General features: G+C 41.0%; 3 protein-coding genes across 3 annotated transcripts; 1 reads left to right on the top strand and 2 right to left on the bottom strand.

Moving 5' to 3' along the window:
• Positions 1–396: 396 nt before the first annotated feature.
• atp1b3a (ATPase Na+/K+ transporting subunit beta 3a) lies at positions 397–3,658 on the bottom strand (the record flags this gene model as incomplete). The annotated part of the gene is made up of 7 exons (XM_083889479.1): positions 397–564; positions 661–747; positions 1,244–1,294; positions 1,487–1,671; positions 1,760–1,858; positions 2,132–2,260; positions 3,544–3,658. 7 exons carry the CDS (start codon positions 3,656–3,658, stop codon positions 397–399), a joined length of 834 nt encoding a protein of 277 aa, XP_083745605.1.
• Positions 3,659–7,987: 4,329 nt separating this feature from the next.
• On the bottom strand, positions 7,988–16,087 carry gk5 (glycerol kinase 5). The gene is made up of 16 exons (XM_083890455.1): positions 15,777–16,087; positions 15,596–15,689; positions 15,250–15,325; positions 14,876–14,969; positions 14,629–14,760; positions 14,266–14,341; positions 13,965–14,026; positions 13,815–13,888; positions 13,556–13,616; positions 13,063–13,189; positions 12,877–12,981; positions 11,578–11,672; positions 11,080–11,183; positions 10,739–10,798; positions 10,297–10,430; positions 7,988–8,453 (listed from the first exon to the last, which is right to left on the bottom strand). The coding sequence occupies exons 1-16, from the start codon at positions 15,903–15,905 to the stop codon at positions 8,284–8,286; spliced, it is 1,593 nt and encodes a 530-aa protein (XP_083746581.1). The 5' UTR covers positions 15,906–16,087; the 3' UTR covers positions 7,988–8,283.
• Positions 16,088–18,155: 2,068 nt separating this feature from the next.
• Positions 18,156–23,488, top strand: LOC310926844 (nucleolin-like). The gene is made up of 15 exons (XM_083889050.1): positions 18,156–18,269; positions 18,760–18,820; positions 18,925–19,029; positions 19,107–19,217; positions 19,491–19,568; positions 20,599–20,667; positions 20,750–20,873; positions 20,972–21,126; positions 21,222–21,351; positions 21,487–21,644; positions 21,723–21,852; positions 21,932–22,065; positions 22,225–22,351; positions 22,437–22,654; positions 23,244–23,488. Exons 1-15 carry the CDS (start codon positions 18,255–18,257, stop codon positions 23,303–23,305), a joined length of 1,677 nt encoding a protein of 558 aa, XP_083745176.1. The 5' UTR covers positions 18,156–18,254; the 3' UTR covers positions 23,306–23,488.
• The last annotated feature ends 672 nt before the right edge of the window (positions 23,489–24,160 follow it).

Below are 24,160 nucleotides of genomic sequence, written 5' to 3'. Positions count from 1 at the left end.
AATACTAGAAAAAATAAATACTGATATGAAAAGTGCAACAGGTGAATAAAAAAAGGATGGATTGATGGATGAGGAACAGGAGCAGAGCCAGTGTCTTGTTCTGGGAATCTTTGAGGAGGTCAGCAACGAATCGTTGAAGGAAAGAAGAGTCAGAAATGTCATCAAAGCAACATTCAATATCTGTCTTTACCAAAAGCCAAACTAATCTGCATTAAATATTTTGGCACCATCCCCAAATGCAATCTTTGTGACGCATTTTGACACTTCCTTCCTTTAAAAAAACAAAACAAAAACAAAAACAAAAAAACATCTTTAAACATAGATCCTTATCAAACATGGGCAGCCTCTGCAGCTGGGGTTTTCCCTTCACCGGGAGGGGGGGGGCCGTCTCCTCCTTTACTCCACCACCGTGATCCTGAAGGTGATGCGACCCAGGAACTTATCTCGCTCGTCGTTGTTGAGGAGGTCAGTGCCCTCTACCCTGCACTCCACTGCCAGCTCCTTGTTGTAGTCCTCCTTGTTGAGCAGCAGCTTCACGGCCACCAGGGGCTGCAGGTAATTCTCCTGCAATCGGGTTTAGAGACGGACATCTGTCAATAATAGTGCAGCAATGTGACCATGTTAGCGGCCGTGATCTGACGGGTGGGGATAAATACTTACATGAGCTTTCTTGCCGTAGTAGGGGAAATACATCTTATCAATACGTCCTTCTCTGGGGAAATACTGCATTTGAATCTGGTTTTCTTTCTGTGGAGCACGAAGAACACGCTTTAGCTCACATGGATATGATACTGAATAAAAGAAGTATGATGCTACATTATGTCCAATCATATCACATGAAACATGGACAAGAAAAAAAGAAAAAGCGACGACTGTCATTGTTGAAGTGGTTAAAAATGATTTTCTGGTAATCATGACGCGTTCTTCCGTCATTTGAGGCTAAAAATAATTCAAATGGATGAGTTTAGAGGCGCCGGCATAATGGCCTGTTATATAAGACACCTACTGGCCTTATCCTGATAATTTATGTCTCTTACCCTAAAGTCATCAGAGACGGCATGCAGAAAGAAATCAGACAAAAAAAACACAAACAAAAAGAAGGGGAATGAAATAAAGATGAGCAGAAAGAAAAGGCTGTTATGGTCATCAGTGATTTTTTTTTTTTTTAAATGAGAAACTAAAAGGGAAAATATATACATACAAGAGAACAGCACATGAATAGTCTGGACAAATGTGTTTTTACTTTTACTGTGCAGTTGATATATGGATTCCCACGAGGCATCAGGCCAATGATCTACAGAAAGAGAGAAAGAGGAGAAGATGAGGCTTTTATGTGGAAACGGATGAAAACAGGCTGCAGCCGCTGTGAAACCAAAATTAGAAATTGATATAATTATTCATTTTTATTTTGGGAACGGAACAAATGTAGAACAGAAGTGGGCAGAGACTAAAATGTAAATCTTTTATGAACAGAGACGATTTTTACCCTGTTCAGTTTCAGCAGCACACATGGCTTTCCCTCAGAATATCCAAAGCTGGTGTCAGAGAGGCCGGAGCAAAAACTCAGGGAGCCTCTGTTGAAGCGACAAACTTTCTTTTCCATTTCCTCCTGCAGAAAATAGTCTCCTGGAGTACACTCCGTATTTATCTCCTGCTCTGTGTCGTTATACTCTGAGAGATACGGAGAAACACATCACAAGAATTGGTGGACAAATCTTAAATGTGCGTGTCCATTTGTTTCAGTTATCCTTGCACTTACTTTGCAGGAACATCTCCAGTTGCTTGGTGTACACCCCATACTTGAGCGGCTCGGATTTGTTGACTATCATGTCCAATGATCTTGGACGAATCACCAGCCCTGCAATGAACACGTTGACAAAAGTAAACCCAAAGCAACACAGCAAACGATGCCAACATGAGAAAACTAATGCACAAAAACCCCGTCTCCCTCCAGCTGCACTTCTGCTATCTCACAGGAAGAGACTTCAAAACAGGTCGATACAAAAAGCAGCTGTAATATAGTGCATTATTGTGACAGCATCTCTTTGGTGCACGTATGAATAATGAATACCTTGCAGAGAAATGTTGCCACTTACAGTACGTGGAAGGCCAACTGATCAGACACACTAACCTGGAAAAGGAACGCGGTCTCTGTACTTCGGCACATAGTCATCCAGAGTGAGCAGCATCACCCACATGGTCAGGGCAAACATACCAGCCAGGAAACAGTAGAAAACCAAGTAGAACAACAGGATGAGGGCTGGAGGGAGTTAGAGAAACAGAAGTAGAAGAGAAATAATGAGGGAAGCTTTATGTATAATTAACTACATGCTGTAACCACACATAAGACTCGGACTAATGCCTTCACACTGTCTTTATCCTTTCTCATCTGCAGGTTGAAGAAAGTGGTCATCTGAGCGTACTGTCCCTTTGAAAGGAACCATTTTGGAACAAGGGGGGAGATGCTACTTTCTGCTAACAGGTGAAGGGTCTCTTTATTTTGTAACACACACGTCTCAGCGATGATTGCTGCAGTGCTCAAAGCATCTGCTGCCTCCTTTAATCGTGATGAGTGCAGGGACAAACGGAGAGCATGCAGTAGCTGTGGAAACATCTCAGCCAAAATGGTTCACCAGCATCCAGGCTCTCGCAGCACAGATGCCCTCTAAGTTGACAGACAAAAAAACGGGATGGACCCCTCAGCTCCCTGCTGTACACCCCCCTTCTCTTGCTCCTCTCCAACAGTATCCCACAATGCACCTGCATGGTGCGTGAAAGAGAGAGAAAGAGGAGAGAGGGAATCCCATTTGACCTTGACAGGCATGCTAATGTGGGCGGCCATGCAACTGCAATGGAGCATCCCACTGCACAGCAGCACGGGGGCCCAGGCTGCCTGACAGCCGCTGCTAGCCTATAGGAGCTGGCTGCTGGAGGGAGGAGGGAGGGAGGGTGGTGTGTTACTACCTCACCCTGAAAATAACTGGGGAATCATTACATAAAATTGTATGGCCTGATCAGACATAGATTCAGCTGAGGAACACTGTAGCACGCTTCCTCTCAAGTGATTAGGTAATGAGGGGGGGTTTTATCTGCAGTGTGAAATGAAACATTCTCATCATCCCAATTAATACACATTATAAATATGAAAATATGAAGAACAACTGCCCAACATCATCATCATCATCATCGTCATCATCATCACCTGCTTATTTCTGACTATGCAGCAAACAGAGACTGATGCACACCTTTGGTAGCATCATTCATCTTTGGGTGAAAGCCTCATAGTACAGGCTTCTCCTTTCCACCTTCATGTAGGCCTATGATGGCTCCTCAGCTCATCATAGATCTACATCACTGACATCATTTTAATCAATACACACACACACATATACACACATACAGACATAACAGGCAAAAACATCCAACAGGAACATGTCTTTGGTGATTGGAATATGCATCAAAGGAGAGGCAACACATTCAGTGTAATCCCCGTGAATGTCACAGCACAGTCATTAAGTGGCTGCTGAATAACGGGATTCTTACCCCAGCTGCTGGCCGTGCGACCCAGCACCTCCCCGGTCCTCGGGTTGTAGAAGGTATCCTTCCAGCTGGACGTGTTCTCCTTGTTGGCGGCCGCTTTGTCCTCCGTGTTCGCCATGGTTGCGATGTATTTCTGTTTTTTTAAATATTTTTTTATTTTCTTTTTCTTAATTTGGTCCCAAAAAATGTGCCTGTTTCCTCTGCCTTAAAAAAATGTGGAGAAGCGCAATGAGGCGAAGAAGCCGGCGAGGCGGCGGTGAGTGGTCGGATCAATGGTTGGGAAGGAGTGGGCGGTGCAGAGAGAGCGGGAGCGCAGAAGGAGGGAAGGAGAGAGATGCTCTAGTGGTGGAACAAAAAAAAACCGATAAGGGGAAGGTGAGGAAAGAGAGAGAGAAGAAGAAAACGTCAGTGACGTCCACACAAACCCAGCCTCGGTAGCTGATGCAGTGCGACCAGATGGATGTACATTAGTTAATGACGGGGAGACGCACGGAGACGCGCCGGTTTACGCGCAGCGAGAGTCTCTCATCTAATCATTTATGTCATAGATTCAGCCCTTTATGCTTGAGCTTGAACACACTCAAGTAAGTGCAGCTGCCTGTAACTAATGACAGAGAACACTCACCAATTATTATTTATGGTACACATGATTATAAGAAACGCTGTTTTTCTGCGCCCATTTGCGCACAATTTAGAATGGATCACACTGTATATATCATTATGGTATATGTGTGGTTTATGTATCTAATGTTTTATTGAACATTTTCACGGTGAAAACGCAGTCATGCGTCAACGTCTGCGGCACATGATGTATTTTTGTCTCACATATTCTTCCTGGTTTGTTATAGGTTCACTCCACCTCTCCTGCGTACACGCCGGTATGAACTGAGTCACCAAACCATCAACCAATCCAGCAGGCCCGAGTCTGTTTCGACAGAAAAGGATGTAATAGTGCTCTCTCTCACACGCACGCACGCACACTCACACACACACACACACACACACACACGTTTATACATACATGAATGCCAGTGATCAGCACATTTACAGCCGATGAGGATGCTATTTATGACTGACTGGCTGAGCATGGATATTTGGGGCATTTGCCAATCCTTGTTGCTATGGCAATTGAGCACTATTGAAACAAGATGTGTGTGTGTGTGTGTGTGTGTGTGTGTGAGGGAGGCAGAAAGAGTGGGGGGTAGTGATTGTATGTGTGTGTGAAAGAGAGAGAGAGAGAGTGTGTGAGAGCATGCCTCAAATCAGATATGCAGTTAACAGAGGACTACACTTTAGAGTAATTGTTACTCTAAATTGTTTTTTTTTTTCAATTGTAATTGTTTTTAATGTTTTTATTCCAGTATTACTACCGTAGAGCTACTGCAGAACACATGTTTTGTATCTCATATCATGCATATGTAACTATCTCCTTTGGCAATATGTGCACATGCATGTCCTACCAATGACAAATGAACTGATGACACAGAGAGAGAGAGATGTTTTTAGTGGCTTGAGCAGCAGGGGGAGAGGATGAGACAATGACTGAAGAAACAAACAACAAGCTTAACTACTAACCTCCTGACAAATCCATCGAACATTCCCACACACACACACACACACATACGTACACGCATGCACGCAGTGTGTGAGAGAAATATGAAGGAGTTACATAATGACCCTTGATGCAGGGTTCAGCTCACATGGGGGAGGGGAGTGGTCACACTGCATCTAGTTCCTGCTGTCAGATTGAATTTGTCCACCACAACTCATACAATGCAGCACCGGGCACAATACAAGTACACACACACACAAAGGTTTGATTCTCATTAGGACACTTCGCTGACATCCACTGACTGACCAAAGCATTATCTGTGACCGTAACAGTACACATGATTGCATAATCCTAACTTTTACCTATACACACTTCAAATCTTACAGTTCCTCAGATATGATTTTCAACCTCATTTGGACCAGGTTTTGGTCTCAATGGGGAATAGGTGTTACATATACACAAGCACATTGTTGATTTTAATGAGCACACTCTACAACCTAATCCTTAAATTGATTCTAACCCCTAAAACCAAGCTAAAAAGACAAAAGCCAATTATTATAGTTGCAGGAACCAGCCAAAGTGTCCTCACTTCCTGTGGTCCTCACAAAGACAGACATACAAGTACACAAAGACACACTCACACAGAGGATTGCACAGCTATTCTTTCTTGCCATTCTCATGGACAGTCTGACCAAAACCATAACCCTGACCACAATTTACATCTAATTGCGAACATAAACCAGAGCCCCATAAAGGAGGTTCTGGCTCGTTTGGTTTTAGTCCCCATGAGGACCACTGGTCAGAACACACGATGAGTGTTTAAACCACAAGAGGTTCTACAGAGGCAGCGGAAACAAGTACACACACATTTTCTGATTAGTGTGAGAGCGAGCAGCACTGATTCATGGGTAAGTCCCAGTCTGCCGCATTCACTCAAGCTATTTTTTATTTATTTATTTTCCTGTGAAGGCATCCCACCACAGCAGGCCCATACGTAAAAAAAAAGTAAAGTGCCCATGTGTGAGTGAGAAAGCTGAGATTGACAGCAGGAGCAGAGGAAGTATTTGGATGTAGAGGGATGGGTAAGCTGATGTAGAAGAGCTGTACTGTATGGATCTGAGTGGTCTCCCTCTTATCTAACACCCCAACAAGCACACAATCCTCCCATTGTTAAGGGGAAACCCCCTTTTCTGTGCTCTCAATTCAACATACCAGCACCATGAGCAGAAATACACACCCCATTTGTTCTCAGTCACTCCATCCGCGAGCTGCCATAGCAACCCTCACAGTGAGGTCACTTGCATCAATGGGAAGCCGTTCCCTACACTCATCTGACAGCCTGCGTTTCTGATAATTCCCCAGGCACCAGACTACGGCACTTCCCCAGATACCATGTGGAGGTGAAATCCTTCAGGCAGCATCTGTTCACTCGGCACGTCAGCGACACCAACTGAAATCATGACCTATACCCAAATCACCACAGGCAGCTGATGATGAGTTACGTATTATTTATTTGTTTTAATACTGGACATGTCACAACATACAAAGTAACATCATTTATTTGCTTCAATCTAATTAACGTTAATGTTTGTTCATATTAATTAGTTGTAAAAAAACTGCAGCAGCAATAATGTTTGTCCTTCAAGGAATTAAGTTACATGTGAAAGTCTGAGATAAAGGTCATTGATTTGAAATGAGCCTGAGATACCGTCATAGAGAGTGAGTGTGCACAATAAAGTCAAATCGATTCTGTGCACAGCAGCCATTTTGACGTGTTTTTAGCAGGAAAAAGCACAGGTGTTACTGATCACTGAGCTGATGGCTCTGTTCAGTTCATGTGAATCAGGACAGCAGCGCGATGCAGTACTACTGTACTATAATACTGGATTATTTACACCTGTGATTTCCCTACTGTGACCTGTCAAAATGGCTGCAGTGAAAAGGGCTCATACATTAGACCACAAAAACACAAAAATATGTTTCTATGTTTCTGTAATGGTTAATACACCAGTATGTAGAAGCCCTTTAAAATGTTATATTTTTTAACACTGAAAATATAATCATTATTGTTATCCATGATATTTCAAAGTTTACAAGTTTTACAAAAAAACATTATTTCTGGATTAAGATGTCAAATTATAGTTATATATTTTTTAAATGAAATTTGAGTATAAAAAAGTGAATTCAGTTTGCCAAATAAATAGTGTTTGAAAGATTTCAAAAACTATTAAAAAGACATTAAAACAGCAAGGGAAAGCAAAACAACATTTCTACACAACTGTGACCTTCACAGTTTCCTTCAGAAGTTTGTTCATCAGGTCAGAACATGATCATATGACATCGACATGGCTATTCCTATGCGACATTAATAAGTGAAATAATAACAACACAACATGGAGAAAACAAAATAAAACAAAAAAAAGTGCATGGGCTTTAGGTCAGTTATCAGATGTTCCTGCAGTCACAGAGAAACCAGGTCCTAAAACTGTGGTTTCATCGAGGTGTGCAGCTTGAAAAGGCTCCATTAGCAGAGAGAGTTTTAGTACGATGAGATCTACTAAACGTTATTTCTGTTGCAGCAGACACAGAGGTGTCTCTCAGTCAACCAAGCCAACATTTCTGCAATGCTTGACACATTCCGTTTTTCATCAAATGCTCATTAAAACATTTAAAAATGACACCCTAACAACATTTTAAATACTTGCTTTTCAGTTTGAGAGGCAGTGCAGTGTATATAATGTATCATTACAAATCTATTCTTCTAAAGATGAATCAAGGACAGGTAAACATTCAAATTTCCTTTGAAATTTAAAGGGTTAATGACCTGCTGTCTTTGTGCCTCCTACATTAACCGTGTGTGAATCTGGATTATAATCTGCCTTTTGTGAAGTGGCATGTGTGTTTGCTACAGCTAGTTAATGAACCACAATGCTGTAAAAACGATCATTAGTGCCCTCGTGTGGAATAACAGTATAACAGACATCATATGTTTGTAGACAACAGTGTAAAGAGGCACCAGTGACCTGAGCTGTAGAGGATTCACCTGAGGAGGCTGCAAACCACTGTTGTCAGCCTTGGTTATAGTAAATACCATAATGTAATGTCAGTGTGTGTGATTTTAATTTTAAAGCATCTGGAATAGGATTATATTGGGAAAAAAAACCTACTTCACAGATTGTCCTTTTTTCAAATCAAGGCTTATACCAATCCATGGAACGTCGGAGAGCTCTGTCCCAGCTCTGGAGGACGGGGACGTACTCCCGATTCCGGTTGGCAACACCCTCCTTGTGTGCCGTTTGAGGCACGAACAAATCATCTGCGTGTTGCAGCTTTTTCAGTTCTTCCCGGCTCCTCCAGAAACCTGCAGTGACATTGAAAAGACAAAAGGAAACAACAAGATGAACAGAAATGTCAAATTAGTGATGTGCAAGAACAGGTGAGTGGTGTGTGCACTCTTCTTCACAAGTCATTTCCCTGCTTTGTCATTTCTGTGTCTCTGCTTTGTCTTCTAATTAAACTACACAGCCAATCAATAGTGATCTTTCTCTCACTGACCAACAGCAATTCTATGTGTGGAGTAGGCCGTGAACCAGTCGACAAGAGGTGTGGAAACTTGGAATCTACCACCAGGTCAGTGTGACCCAGGCTTAACACAGTAAGTCCTACAAATGTACAATAATCTACATAATAAAGTCTATGCACAGGTGGTTAGTGGTCAATGACCTGACTGTCAACACCACCTGCTTTTGGCCTGTTATGAAACATTAAATAGAAGAGAGCAAACACACAGATACAAACAACGAGTCATAATGTCCAATTAACCTCTGCATGCTTTTTGGACTGTGGCAGGAAACTGGAGTACCCAAAGACCCCACCCCCCCACACACACACACACAAGGAAGAACATGCAAACTCCCTTGCATGAAAAGCTCTTTGATTACATAAATGTGAATAATTCAACAGAAAACAGGTTACATAACAAACATCAGCGTTTCATTTGCCACTCTGCCACTGTCAACAAGAATAAAAAAATATGGCTTCTGATTCCTGTAAAATGGCCAATATATTTAGAGAACAATAACCAGCCACTGTATAAGTAAAAAAGCATCTAAATGCTCGAAATGTATAACTTCACAAAGCTGGCCTCATGCTGTAGTAGCGTTGAAAAAGCTGCAGCTTTTGACACAAAAATAAGAGAATTTCAAGTATAATATTGGTATTCAGTGACTTTAAGAACATTTTGGATTAACAAAGGGTATATAGACTTAGACCTGGGTTCAGTTTACTGTATCCTCTCTGCACAAATCTCGTGAGACCATTGGAGTCACACAAGCGAACAGCTGAGTCCACAGAGTTCTTTTGTTGTCTATGGTGTAGAACGAGAAATACTTGCACACGCTGCTTTTCAGATGCTTCGGTGTCATGAATGTCTGCGCACGACAATGGTTTATTCTGTTAGTGTCCTCCTACTGTCCCCATGAAGAAGCAACATAATATCACTGTTGTTTGCCTCTGATGAGCAAAGAGGGCATGGATGCGGGCCAAGCTCACAGCGCCCTCTGCTGGACAACTTAGTACTAATATCTGATTTGCTTCTAGGGCGGATATTTTAAATTCATACCTATTTTTAAGGTTAGAGCTTGAATTTTCACCCATGACTGTACTGTAGAGCCACAGGGATAAGTGCGTTTTGCATTTTTTCAGCAAGAAAACCTGGGTTCATGACCTGGTAAACATAAAGGGCCTTTCTGCATGGAGTTTGCATGTTCTCCCTTGTGTGTGTATGGGTTTTCTCCCAGTTCTCCACAGGCCAAAAACATGCAGATTTGCAGGGGATTGGCAAATTGGACACTCTAAATTGTCCACGAGTGTAAGAGTGAATGGTTGTTCTGGTGGTGTCCCTGTGATGGACTGGTGACCTGTCCAGGGTATGACCCCGCCTTTCACTCTATGTCAGCTGGGATTGGCACCAGCGACCCTCATGTCGAGGATAAAGCGGTAGAAGATGAGACTGTACTGTAGAGATGCACTGTGTGGTCAGATTAAATGACACATGTTTAATTTAACTAATTTGTGATCCATTTTTAATGTTAACATTAATATTTTGAAGATGGATTAGGTTAGAACGTTTTTAATAATTAAGTAAAAGTGGCACAAAAATCACCAACATAGCATGATATTAATGTGTACATGTCTCCACATACCGACTCCAAGCCCAGCGACAAACGCAGCCCCTAAACATGACATCTCGCGATGCTGGGGTCTGGCTACCTTCCTGCCGAGTAGGTCTGCAGTCAGCTGCATGACAAAGTCATTGGAGGAGACACCACCATCCATCCTGAGAGAGGGGGGAAAAGAGAGAGCGAGATAGACATTAACTGCAACAGTATCAACAGAAATATAAAATAGACATGTAATGGATAGCCCAATAAAAATTTAACTGCAGAAGCAAGCTACACCAGAGGCCAGTCTGTTACTGAATTTGCTGGCTTCAATCTCCATCCTACGATCACATATCGCTCTGTAAGCTGAGACTCATCCAAGCCAGGAGTGAGTTAAAGGCATCTCGATCCTCCAGCGGACCTATAATCACAATGTTAATGTTTGCATTGACTACACTGGCACAGTGGATGAGGAGGTGTGTACCTGATCTTTGTGATGGGAATGTGAGTTTCTCTCAGCATCGTCTCATACAGCTGCTTATTTCTGCAAAGAATGGCAATAACGCAAAGTCAGTTAGCATGAATAAGAATGAATATAGTAACAGGTCCAGTGTGTGGCATTTAGGAGGGTTTAGCAGGGCAGATATGAAATGTACTACCCATGTTTGTTCAGCAGCCTGAATGGACAAAGCAGTTAAAGAGTGACTTTCATATTCTGAAGTGGAAAGTTAGTGTGCAAATGAAGAAGAAAGACGTGCTTTCTGGTATCTAAAAGGCCATCGTAGTTCCCTGACAGGTTTGGGAAAGTTTGCACAAACATCTCACCTGAAGGTGACTGACTCCAGTATGGCACGGACCAGATGGCTTTTGGTGGTTGAAGGTTTGAGGCCCATGAGTGAGGCACACGCTTTGGGATCGTTTAGTGGAGCCTTTGGATAAATGGAAAAGGACACAAACTTATCAGGAGTGCACAAATTAAGTGAAAAAAGTGAAACTCAAAACAGTATATAGCAGTTATAAGAAAACTGATTTGTATTTGTGCAAATAAACTGTTAAGATGCAGGACAACACACACACTTACAACGGCCAGTTCACAATGGAGGGCAGAGAACAAAAAAAGAGACACAAACATGTTACAATGGAAAACAAAAAAGCACAATGGAAATAGGCAATATTGACCTATAGGGCTTAGATTAAACATTTTTGATTAATATCTGGACTTATAGTCCACCTGTATATACTTTATACCAAATATCAACTGTATGTAAAAACAACACAAAAAAGATACATGTGTTAAGATGTTGTGCTTGTGCACAGATTTACCTGCAGGCCACTGAAGGAAGGCACAAAGCAAACTCCATCAGAGTCACTGACGCTGTACGCCATGGCACTGGTGTCCTGGACGTCAGTGAAGAGCTCTGTGGGAACACAGCGACTCACTTGTTTAAGGTAAAGTAACTATTAGGTAACTATACTGTAGCTGCTACACCACTTCTTCATGTCTGATAGTCTATAGCCTCTGCTTGGTAAAGCATTTGTCATATTTTAGGTTTTCAAATTTTAACCATATGATAAACACATATAAAGAATGGAAATATAATATTCTGATAACACGGCTGACACAGAATAGTGTTCATTCTGAGTCTTGCTTCTGGCCACATGACAAATATTAGCTCTTCAGTTCCCACCCTCCCCTCAGGGAAATATCTGGCTCCTTATAGCTGCTTCACTCTCCACTATGTTCACCAGTGGTTGCTAGTTGCTAACTTTGCCTGCGATGCGGTGCTGATCAGATAATGAGCAGCAGATTTATCAGCGGCTTTCTCACTTAAACCGATCAGACATGCATGCAACAGAAGCTGAGACAGACTATGTGAGAAAAACCCATTTACATCATGGCAACATGGTCTCGAGTGAACTGAACTGAAGAGCACTTTGTGTCTGGGAGACCCACCCCATCTACCATGTTATGTTCCATTACTCAACCAGAGAATGTGTAACTGTCAGTGTTGCTGCAATACTTCTAACAAAGGCACAAGAGATTTTTTTTCCCATTCATGGAAGTAATGGAATAATTAATCAGGGAAGACCCTGGACAGTTCACCAGGGCCAGCATACAGAGACGAACAACACATTCACACTCATATCTACAGTGACCTCTGCATTTTGTCTCTCTATGGGCAGAAAACCACCAGAGAAAACCCACACACAAGGAAAACATGCAAACTCCACAGAGAAAGGCCCTCAGTCAGAAACCGTGGGCCAAGTTATACACTCGGATATGCAGCTTGCCCTTAAAATAGTATTTTAACAGTGATTCACATGTTTCTAACTCTATTGTAGGTGAATATTTACTTACTTTCTTGTTTTGTGTTTAGTTTATTCCTATTACCTTATTACTTTTACATTCTTGTCAAAGAATAATTTGACGATTTAAATTACTGAATGATAATCTGGACCACACACTGTTTGCACCTACAGATACACAGGTCCGGTTAATGGCTCAAGCAGCAGCAGTTACTGTGACGTGATTTTGTATGGACAGATCAAGTTCTAGAACTCCTCACTCCAAAAGATTACACAATCCAACAACACTGCCAGCTCGTTGTGTACACAGCTCACCCAGCCTCTGTGCCCAGTTGATAGCAGTGCCTGTGTCCGCAGAATTGCCCTCCGCCAGGTACACCACCTCTGGGCCGATCTTCCACCCCACCAGAGGATACAGACCTACAGAGAAGAAGTGCCGGTTAGTAAAGTGACTGTATGTAAGAAAATGTGGATGCTATCATTCTAATATGTGCGCTTTACCTGCTACAGATGTATGCGGTTTGCTCCCAGTGTTGATGTCCATGAAGGTGCCTGTTCCCATGGTGATCTTCACATCGCCAACATCAAAGCAACACTCTCCAAACATGGCTGCCTGCTGGTCTGCCATCTGCAACAGAGGGATAGAGGAAATGAAACACGTAAAATCCTTCATAGTCTCATACAATTTCAAACATGAAATACAGGAATTAGCTTTTAAAATTAAGAGAAAGAGTAAAAAAATAAGACAGTTATGTATCTCTGAAACTTTTTGGCCCCTACCATAAATATCATAAACAATCATAATTTGAACATCTTTAATATTCAGTTGTAATTGAACAAGACACTTGCACTGCACACAATGCATGGTGCAGTTTCCACTTGCTGATTAACTATAAAAAAAAATACCTGGACTGAATACATATATTTACAACATAATTGTGGTGACAAGCTGGCAGAAGATAACACGTGTGATGCCAAGTCCTTGACAACTCACCACTGACATGATAGGAATGGATACTCCGAAGATAGATGGGTCTGTGGAACCAAAGTCATGACTGGTGCATCATGAAGGAGAGACCAGAGACAATGCATTATCTCACACTCACTGTCAGCCTTCTGTGGTGATCTAGTCTACGCTGTGATGCTGTACTTTTAAGTTATTAAATGAAGTGTGGAAATGATAGGAAGGTTTTGATATTGAATAATATATGCATAGTCATTTGGAATTGGGAGGAAATTGTTGGCAGACTCACCCTGTGTTTTCTACTCTGGGGAAGATAGAGAGAGGCAGAGACAACAGAGAGCAGAGTAAACCACTCCAACACATCTGTAAACAGAAGCCACGTTACAGAGGAGTGAAAAAAAACACCAAACAAAGAAAGAAAACGTGATAAACATCAGACCTGATAGGAGTCAAATATGCCTGTTGAACTGGCATTAGAATAATCTGTGGCATGGACGTGACCTAAAACAGACAAACTATGCATTAAAAAGACAAATATACATTTGTTTGAGCAATGTTTCTCACAAACATTTCTACAGAATTTAAGACTTGCAATAGGATTGGAAAAGCTAAGAACATGCTTCAAAGTCTTCAAATTCTCTAAATAGATAGATAAAATCTAATCTAATCCACTGGACAGATCAAACTAGTTTTCAAAATAGAGAAACGCTCATTGAGAAATGACTCTCACGTGAGCTCACCTTTTGTAAGTTTGAACAGGAGCCAGGTGTCTATTGTTCCGAAGCAGCAGTTGTCTTCAGCTACTGCTTGAAGAACCTGGAAGAATAGAGAAACATGATGAGACTGAGGGGTGAAAGCACAGCCTGGAGTATCGGTTGTACCAGTTTCATTTGTATGAAAGGACATTTGTTTGTTAATGTATTATACTTAGGTTCTATTTCACTTCACAAGTCTTCTGATATTAGATAACACATCTTTATTGTGGCTTCAGCTTTATGGTGAACACTCTTTCTGAATTCTGGTGTCACTTCATGTGCTTAACAAGTCAGTGTAAATCACAGCTGCTGTGTTCATAGCAGTTCAATGTTTGCCTGCTCACTCACCTGCTTGTAGTGCATCAGGGCCCAGACGAGACGAAAAGTAACATGCTGGGTAGAGAAAACAATAAGACTTGCTGCGAGCAACCTCTTCTGTCTGGACAGGAAGTACAGCACCTTCGTTATGCCGCGGATTGCCTTTGGTTGTAGGAAGAACAACAGAGAGCCTTAACGGACGGTACTCAAGTCCACTTCTCAAGAAGTATTCCTTATTTTACTATGTAAGAGATTCACAAATGAGTCAAAGACTCACGTTCATGGTGCAGGATCTGTTCCAAGACTTCACCAGGTCTGCAGCTCGCTGGTCCTGCCAGGTGATGAAGTTATGGAAGGGAACGCCAGTTTTCCTATTAGGAGAAAGAGAGGAAATAAATTGATTTTAAATAAGAAATGTGATAAAAGAGAACTTAAACAGAGGTCAAAACATGTTTAGCTATGATTCTTTTCATGTATAGGCTAACTAGAGAAAGCACTGAGCACTTAGTTTCCCAGTGTTTATACAATCCCTAAGTTGGTTGGGTTAACAATTGTTTATAAAAGATTGGATCTCATTGACCAACATAACATATTCTCGTTAGCAAAGGTTATTATTACAATGTATTATGAGATTATTATTGTTTATGTTACTTGTCCCATGTTGTGAAGGTGCCGCGTTGTGTGGAAATGCCCATGGCCTCTATCTGACGCATGTGCACTCCTGCATCTACACACAAACACAGACAGAGAGTGTGCATAAGCTGCTAAACATAAAAACAAACTCACTTGAAGAGACACCAATGGACACAAATAGTTGACAACATGACAGAACACCAAGCATATTAGCTTGTATATGCATATTATAACACAAAAGTGCATGCATAGTATCTGCCTGGTTTATTTGTTTTAAAGTGAAAACAGACCAATCAGATTATCAGGACAAATGAACCACATCCAGTCTAACCCTTGACGTGTGTGTGCATATATGCAGTTGTACCTTGTACAGCTCCTTTGACCACAGTAACAAACCCTTTCCACAGTTCATTAGGGTCCATCTCCACGTGCCCCACCTCTGGATACAAGGGCTTCACCTATGGAGAAGACACACAGACAGGGTGATGATGCACGTGTGTTTGGTGTCATCACTGGAGAAAACAGCATGAACAGAAGGAGAAGACCTCTCTGGTGCAAGATCCTCGGATTTGCGTCTCCTTGTCATAGACATGACATCGGACAGATGTTGTACCGACGTCCACTGACAAAACGAAGCGCTCCTTGTTGAAACCGTTCCTCTGACTCCCCATCATAAACAAGTGAGTCCCAGTCTAACCCTCAGTTCCGCAGGTGCACTTCTGTCATCGCCAGCTCATGTTTGTCCTGTTTAAAGCCCGACAGAACCTTATCTGCTCATCTGACGTGTTGGTGGGGCTGTAACTCGACCTTCGGACCAGTTCCACCTCCACATCCACCTGTCAGCACACCAAACCCGAGCTGAACTTAAGTTTCTTCTGCCCAGGCGCAACAGAGTTGAAACACAGCGGTCCTCCGTGTGTTTTCACAATGACAAAATCCGAAGCACTGGCAAATCCATGTTATCAATCTGACTCTAGTGTTTGATATCTGGATCTAGTGTTCGAGGTTTAACTCTGGAACACAAAGCTGAAGTGGTGGTCGAGTTTAAACTTTACGTTCAGCTAGCTGCTGCTTGGCTAACAAACAGAAAATAAAAGTTCGGGGCGAAACTAGTTCACCCTGCTCCTGCTTCCTGTCTTTAAACATTCTTCACTATTATTTCGCCCACTACACAGTTTCTTTTTTGAAATTGTATGCTGTGGATTCCGCCCATGGATGTTGTAATTCCGCCCATTACGCTAGACGTTCTTCTTCGTTACTGTTTTTACGTCGAGTTGCAAGTTGCAACCTGCTTTACCGCCACCTACTGTGTTTAGGTGGGGACACGTCTTGGACACTGGATTTAAAAGTTAGATTATAGCACTTTTAATTTGAAATTTCTGCAAAACTGTACAATACAATTACATTAGTACAATTCTATTTTTATGAGTATGGTAATTGTCATAGATTAACACACTGTTAATTTGATACAGTGTGTTATGTTTGTGTTCTTGTTTATTTCCTTACATTGCCTGAACCAATGATTCTTGAGATTTTTGAGACCCTTTAAACACACGCAACACAACACATAAATAAACAGATAACACTAAAATATTTTTTTTGTTCCAGTCACTCTAATATTGCTCTCAGATCATGCTCTCATGTTAATTATCAATACAAATTGTTTGCACATAACTGAGCAGCCCTATGTTGTATTTACAAAGTATCACATTTTGTTTTATAAAATGAGAACAACAAAACAATGAAATGATAAATTAAGTTTTCATTTCATTTTGATTACCCACCCAAAATGTGAACTGGCTTTTGTCCTTATCAGCACCCGTAGATGTACACGCATGCGTGACTGAAAAAAAAAAGTAGCATGCGGATGTTTGTAGCCGAGTGAACACACGTGTGTTCATCAGTAGCGACTCTCCGTGATTGTGTACCTTTTAACGCACAAAATGACAAGGAAACACGTAAGAAACTTGTTACATTGCATTGATATTAATCTGGCTGCAACGTTTATTGCGTAAATATTAGTCTAAAGCTTTAGTCTTTTGAGCTGAAGACTAACTTGCTAACGGTTAAGTTAGCTGGCAGTCGTCATTCCCTGGGACAAGATTGCCACATAAAAACAGTGTTTTAACTTGTTAACATAAAACATTATAACATATCTGCTTTTGTCCTTATCAGCACCCGTAGATGTACACGCATGCGTGACTGAAAAAAAAAAAGTAGCATGCGGATGTTTGTAGCCGAGTGAACACACGTGTGTTCATCAGTAGCGACTCTCCGTGATTGTGTACCTTTTAACGCACAAAATGACAAGGAAACACGTAAGAAACTTGTTACATTGCATTGATATTAATCTGGCTGCAACGTTTATTGCGTAAATATTAGTCTAAAGCTTTAGTCTTTTGAGCTGAAGACTAACTTGCTAACGGTTAAGTTAGCTGGCAGTCGTCATTCCCTGGGACAAGATTGCCACATAAAAACAGTGTTTTAACTTGTTAACATAAAACATTATAACATATCTGCTTTTGTCCTTATCAGCACCCGTAGATGTACACGCATGCGTGACTGAAAAAAAAAAAGTAGCATGCGGATGTTTGTAGCCGAGTGAACACACGTGTGTTCATCAGTAGCGACTCTCCGTGATTGTGTACCTTTTAACGCACAAAATGACAAGGAAACACGTAAGAAACTTGTTACATTGCATTGATATTAATCTGGCTGCAACGTTTATTGCGTAAATATTAGTCTAAAGCTTTAGTCTTTTGAGCTGAAGACTAACTTGCTAACGGTTAAGTTAGCTGGCAGTCGTCATTCCCTGGGACAAGATTGCCACATAAAAACAGTGTTTTAACTTGTTAACATAAAACATTATAACATATCTGCTTTTGTCCTTATCAGCACCCGTAGATGTACACGCATGCGTGACTGAAAAAAAAAAAGTAGCATGCGGATGTTTGTAGCCGAGTGAACACACGTGTGTTCATCAGTAGCGACTCTCCGTGATTGTGTACCTTTTAACGCACAAAATGACAAGGAAACACGTAAGAAACTTGTTACATTGCATTGATATTAATCTGGCTGCAACGTTTATTGCGTAAATATTAGTCTAAAGCTTTAGTCTTTTGAGCTGAAGACTAACTTGCTAACGGTTAAGTTAGCTGGCAGTCGTCATTCCCTGGGACAAGATTGCCACATAAAAACAGTGTTTTAACTTGTTAACATAAAACATTATAACATATCTGCTCCTTTTCCCTCAAGTGACATAGTCTCGGGTTTATTTTCGTGTAGTTGGGCTTTTAATTTTTATTTCAATCGATTGACAGAGGTCACAGTGATTGAGTCAGGGGAAAGCCTCTGAAATAGCATTATAAATTACTTTTGCTTGTTTATTATGGATATGTCCACGATTCTGATGTTGGTGTTCATTTATATTTTAATATACTGGAATCTATTTTAGCCTGGGGCTAAACTGTTCTCAAAATAAATCAAGGTCACACACTGTTTTGTTACTAAAGTATTTGTTTATTTCAGCCTAGAACACGTCGTCGAGGAAAAGCTGTCACTCGTGACGCTGCAGAAGAACCTGGCACTGGCAAGTCCCTTCTTTGAAATAATATAATGTTCAGTAAACGTGATGGGCAGGTGGTAGTAAATTCTAATATATTAACTATTGGATAAATGTTCTTTTCTTTTCAGAGGGACAGACTGAGACGGAATGTTTAAGTGATAAAGCGATTGAGGAGGGTGCTGCCATTGAGAGCGCAGAGACAAAAGAAGAGGAAAAGAACCAGGATGAACAAGGTATTGCAAACGCAACACGTGTCCTAATGTCTGACTGAATTTCTGTAGGGTGTCTGTAATGAATCTGTGTGTTTTAGATTCTCAGATGGACTGTGTCATTGAAGTAAAAGGAAACATACCTACTGTCACTGTGTCCTGGGCGGAGAAGGATGCTGATTCAGAAAGAGCCAGTCCAAATGATCAGAGTAGTAAGTCACCATTGCATTTTGTCACGTTTTCTTTTAACTAACTAATGCCTAACGCTTTGTTGGAGAAAAAAGAGTTGCATCTAAGAGCAGTGAGACCTTAAACTACTACAAATTTGTCCACATTTAATACATTTGTGTTGTCCTCAAGTTGCTGGTATTTTGTTGGCCTTTATATATTTAAACGTGGGTGTCGTAGCAAAAAGTGATTGGTCATTTTTAAAGTGATACTTATATTGACTTGTTTTTTTTTGTTTTTTTTAAATCTCTCCTCAGTTGATGACCTTGGATTCATGGACAAAACTCCGGGTGAAATATCGGAGATACAGACCGAAGACGCAAAAGAAAAACAAGGTAATACAACTATTGCAGACAATGAAATCACATCCATGTTAAATGTAACATGGACAAAGAAGCTAAGACAAAGCTTGACTTTCAATGTGATCCTAAAACATGTCTTTTAAAGACTGCATCTTTTTATAAATACCCAAAACTGTGGAAAAGGGTAAGAATGTGCTGAAATGTTTTTTTTATCCTGCACTCTGCCAGGAACTAACAGTCTGTTAGTCTGTAGTTAGTAATGATTAGGGATGCAACGGATCTGGTATTTTACCGAACCGTTCGGTACACCCAGTTTGGTTCAATATGCAACGGCAAACAGCGGTATTTCGGTACGTTTCAGTCCGTCAAAATGCTGCGTGATTAGATCCACTCAGGAGCAGAGACATGAGCGCAGCTGCACACTCAGCATCTCTGCTTATGCCGCCTTCAGCATCAATCAGCACGAGTGAACGAGACTCTGAAAAAAGGAAGTTTGAAGAGGCACCGTCTTCGTATAAGTCCGCTGTGTGAGATCATTTAAGATTCAGCGTAGACTACGATCAGAATGACAAAATGAATGTCAACAAACAAACCATGGTGTGCAAGCATCTGTTATGCAGCGCATTGAAGTTGGTTATTGGACAGAAACTCGCTCTACAGCACCCAGAGCAAGCGTCCTCATCACCCGTCTCTTTCACTTGGAACAGCATGGTGTAGTTGTAGTTTCTGAGAGTGGGTTAAATGTTGTTTATTTTTGTTGGATAGCACTAAACTTTATTTATTTTTAATGTGTGTGTGGTTTTATGTTTGCTGTTTCATTTGATCTGATGGTGCACTATTGTTTAAATAAAGTTTGTGGTGTGATCATATCTGTGCTTTTAATTATTTTTACAGTGTAATATTGCCTTTGCCCGTCTGAGCAGTTTTATATTAAGATATCGAAACCGTACCGATACCGTGGCCCAAAAACTGTGATACATACCGAACAGTGGAGAAACTGTACTGTTGCATCCCTAATAATGATGGTGTAAAACAAATAAGTAATGTTTTCTCTCTGTTACAGTAACCAAGAAACGGAAGGCAGACCTTGAAGTCAAGACTTGCCCGTTGAAGAAAACGAAGCTCAATGACGGTGTGAACCCAAAATAAAACGCGCTGTTTGTTTTAAAAATACTTTTCATGTAAATGAACATTCATTTTCTGTTTGTTTGTAGGTTTTTGTCTCTATGTCGGCAACCTGAACCACTCGAAAACGTTCGATGAGGTCAAAAATTCATTAGCGAGTTACTTCATGGCACAAAGTCTTCTGTTTCAAGACATCAGATTAGACCGGTCAAAGTGAGTATCTTTGTTTTCTTTTTCAGCAGTAAATGTAGCGACTGGTGAAATGGTCATATTTTCTGCATGAAGTCGTAATCAATGCTCTGCTGTCATAGGAAGCATGCACATGTTGATTTGGCCTCGGAGCTGGACTTGACCAAGGGCTTGACCTTAAATGGAGGGAGTGTCCTTGATAAACCAATGAGGATCGCTAAAGCAAAGGTCAAAAATGTGGACCAGGTGAAGGAGAAAACTCCACAGGGAAAAAAAGGTGACTCTTCCCATTGTTTGGTAACACATCTGAACAAATCACAAGTCATCTAATGTAAGATATTTGGTCTAATCTGTGGATACTCCTGTCTGTAGCGGCCAGAGATGCTAGATGTTTGTTCTTGAAGAATCTCCCATACAGTGCAACAAAAGAAGACATTAAGAAAATGTTTGAAAAAGCCATTAACGTGAGGTTTCCTGGTGGAGCCGAAGGTCCGAGCCAAGGGTGAGCATTTTAAACACAACGGTGTCAAATGAGCAAAACATACATTGTGTTATTTTCTACCATGCAATGACCAGTTTATTAGAGAAAACAAAACAAGTAAATTTAATGGATATTACTGTTCTTTCTTTTCAACAGTATGGCTTTCCTGGTGTTTAATGATGAATCCACTGCCAAGAAAACACGGCAGCAAATGCAAGGAGCCAAGTTCCAAGACCGGGATTTAATTGTGGACTTTGTCGGAGAAATAAGTGGAATTAAAGCCACCAAGGCTAATGACAAACCCCAGAAAAATGGTGAATACTTTTCAGAGACCTACTGTTGACAGCAGGCAGGTTTTCCAGTTTTCTAATAAAACCTCTTCTTTCCCACAGCTGCAGCTCCTCCAAACAACATCTTGTATGTCAGCAACTTGTCTTGCAGTGTGAAAGAAACATCCCTCAAGAATATCTTTAAAAAAGCTGTTAATATCCGAATGCCTCAAAGCCAAGGAAAACCAAAAGGGTAAATATATACTCTCCGCCTACTTATTATAGTTTTTCAAAGTATTTGATTGTTCTTAAACATCTGTAATTATCTGCAGGTTCGCTTTTGTTGAGTTTGCTTCTGTGGCAGATGCTGAGAATGCGTTGCAATCAACCAAAGACGCAAAGATCTCCAAAAGGGCAATCAGAGTACAGTTCTTTGAAGAGAGAGAAACGCCAGAGAAGGCAAAAGGTTGGTGATGGTTCCTCCTTAAATTATTCATGTTCGTTTCCAGTTGTCTCATTATCTGCTTGATCACGTCAAATTCATATCGACTATTGCCAAAACATCAATTAACGCAGTTTGAGCTATTATGAAAACAGTGATACCACACTTGTTTTTTCTTTTCAGTTGAACTAAATACTCTAATAGTCTCGAGCCTTTCTGAGAAGACGACTGCAGAGACTCTCAAAAGTGCTTTTGAAGGAGCCTGCAGTGCGAGGGTCCCCGTAGATAAACAGACAGGAGTTTCAAAGAAGTGGGTGGCATGAAGTTAATTTACGTATTTTTCACAGATTCCTGAAAGTCTCCTTCACATTGTCTGGATTATTTTTTTTTCTCAGGTTTGGTTTTGTGGAGTTTGAGAGTGAAGAGCATTGCAAAGCTGCCAGAAATGCCATGGAGGACTGTGAGATAGATGGCAGCAAAGTGACTGTGGGGTACGCTAGAGCCAAGCCTGAAAAGAGTCATCACCATGGCGACGGAGGAGGCATGGCAGGCCATTGTGGTGGTCAGCCTGCCGTTCAAGGGGCTGGCAAAGGTGTAAACAGCCGTAAAAAGAGTAAGACTGACTTTTACTGCTATAATAAAAAGAAATTAAATCAGAATTTCTATATTAAAGGCAAAGTGTCTGATCTGTGTGTGTTGGTCCCTGCTCCTAAGACAGGCACCCTCACTCTTAATGAAAACATGGCTGCTGTTGAGGACATAGGAAAAACAAGCGATAAACCTCTTAACAAAAGGCTCACCTTATAAAATCTATGCCCGCTTAAGTCTTTGATATCTTAAGAAAAGGCGTGCCACCTTATTTGTCACCCTTTTTCCGACAGTAAAAATGAAGGTGCCGTCACTTCACTCCCCCATTATTATCTAATGAGGCAGCAGCAGCAGACGGCAGCTTCTGTGTTACCTGCAAGGCAAACATTTTTTTCTCTATTTGGTGTGGGAGAGTGAGCAGATTTAAAACAGAAACGCGTCTCTAGCAGCCATTTAACTCATACAACCACACTTAAGGGATATTCGGAATTCTCACTTAAACTTGAAAGCGCTTGGAAGTCTTAATCCTGCAATGTTAAAGAAAGTGAAAAAAAATCACTATATCCACTGCAGCACTATGGATTTTGTCTAAATCAAACTGTTTTTTTGTGCAGGTAAAAAACGGAGAGCTGGTTTGAAGCAGGATGCAGCCAAAGGAGAGGACAATAAAGTCTAAAGGCATTGTGCAAACTTTAAGTGTAAACGTGTGCAAGATTGTTGGTCTTACTTGACTGTATATCTTGTGGAATCGTTGTTGTTTTATTTCACATTTTTACTCTTAAATAATCATGTCATAACTATTATAGACACAAGTGTTTTAACACTGTACATGTTTTCAATGAGAGAAGATGAAGATTTAACCAGTATGTGATTTTCTAAAGTAAAGAAACTCCTTTGAAAATGTCATCAGGTGTATATTTGTTATTATTTTAAGAGCATCTCAAGGGAATTTGGCAAAAATTGTTCACAGATTATCTGTGTATGTAGGCTGGCTTAAATCCCTATGTCCCTATGTATGTAATCCCACACTTGATAATATAGAGTTCAGGGCTCTGCTGGGGTTGTACCGTCACTTCCAGGACTACTCCTTTATGCTGAAGATGGTGCTTAATGACATTAGCTGTAGTTTTGCTGTTGTTCACTTGCTGCAGAATGAATTTGGGGCCAATCAGATGTCTCCCTGATGGTTTAGCCCCATCAGTGCGCATTTGGTGTCCCTGTAATTTATCTCAGTAGGGGCCTTTTAGTTCTCCCCTGTGCCCTTCCAAATCTCTGGTCTGTTGGGAATGTACAGTATCTGTTTGCATTTTTCAGCATGAACTATCTCGGCATTAATCCTGACTAAATCCCCAACTTAATTTGCAGAAATAGAGCCCCAAACTTGTAAAGAACCTCCACCATGCTTCACTGTGCGTAAGGGTCATTGTTCTATCACTCACTCTCCAGACGTTCAGTGAGCAAACTGTCTTTCTGTCTCAATCAGATATTTAACATTTTTACTAATCAGTCCAGGGCACCTGCTGCAGTCTCT

The sequence above is a fragment of the Microchirus variegatus genome, assembly GCF_963457635.1.
Source record: "Microchirus variegatus genome assembly, chromosome: 5".
Taxonomy (NCBI): Eukaryota; Metazoa; Chordata; class Actinopteri; order Pleuronectiformes; family Soleidae; genus Microchirus; species Microchirus variegatus.
This window is presented reverse-complemented; position numbering and strand designations above follow the sequence as displayed.

Bases quoted from the DNA above. Each gene is read 5' to 3' on its own strand.
- gk5 (XM_083890455.1), bottom strand. From the start codon at position 15,905: ATGATGGGGAGTCAGAGGAACGGTTTCAACAAGGAGCGCTTCGTTTTG. The intron at 14,970-15,249 runs GTAACATAAACA...TTCTCCTAATAG, and splicing joins ACCTTCACAACATGGGACAA to GAAAACTGGCGTTCCCTTCC. The intron at 13,617-13,814 runs GTGAGTCTGCCA...ATGATGCACCAG, and splicing joins CCCAGAGTAGAAAACACAGG to TCATGACTTTGGTTCCACAG.
- LOC310926844 (XM_083889050.1), top strand. The intron at 19,569-20,598 runs GTAATACAACTA...TCTCTGTTACAG, and splicing joins AGACGCAAAAGAAAAACAAG to TAACCAAGAAACGGAAGGCA. The intron at 22,066-22,224 runs GTTGGTGATGGT...TTTTCTTTTCAG, and splicing joins AACGCCAGAGAAGGCAAAAG to TTGAACTAAATACTCTAATA.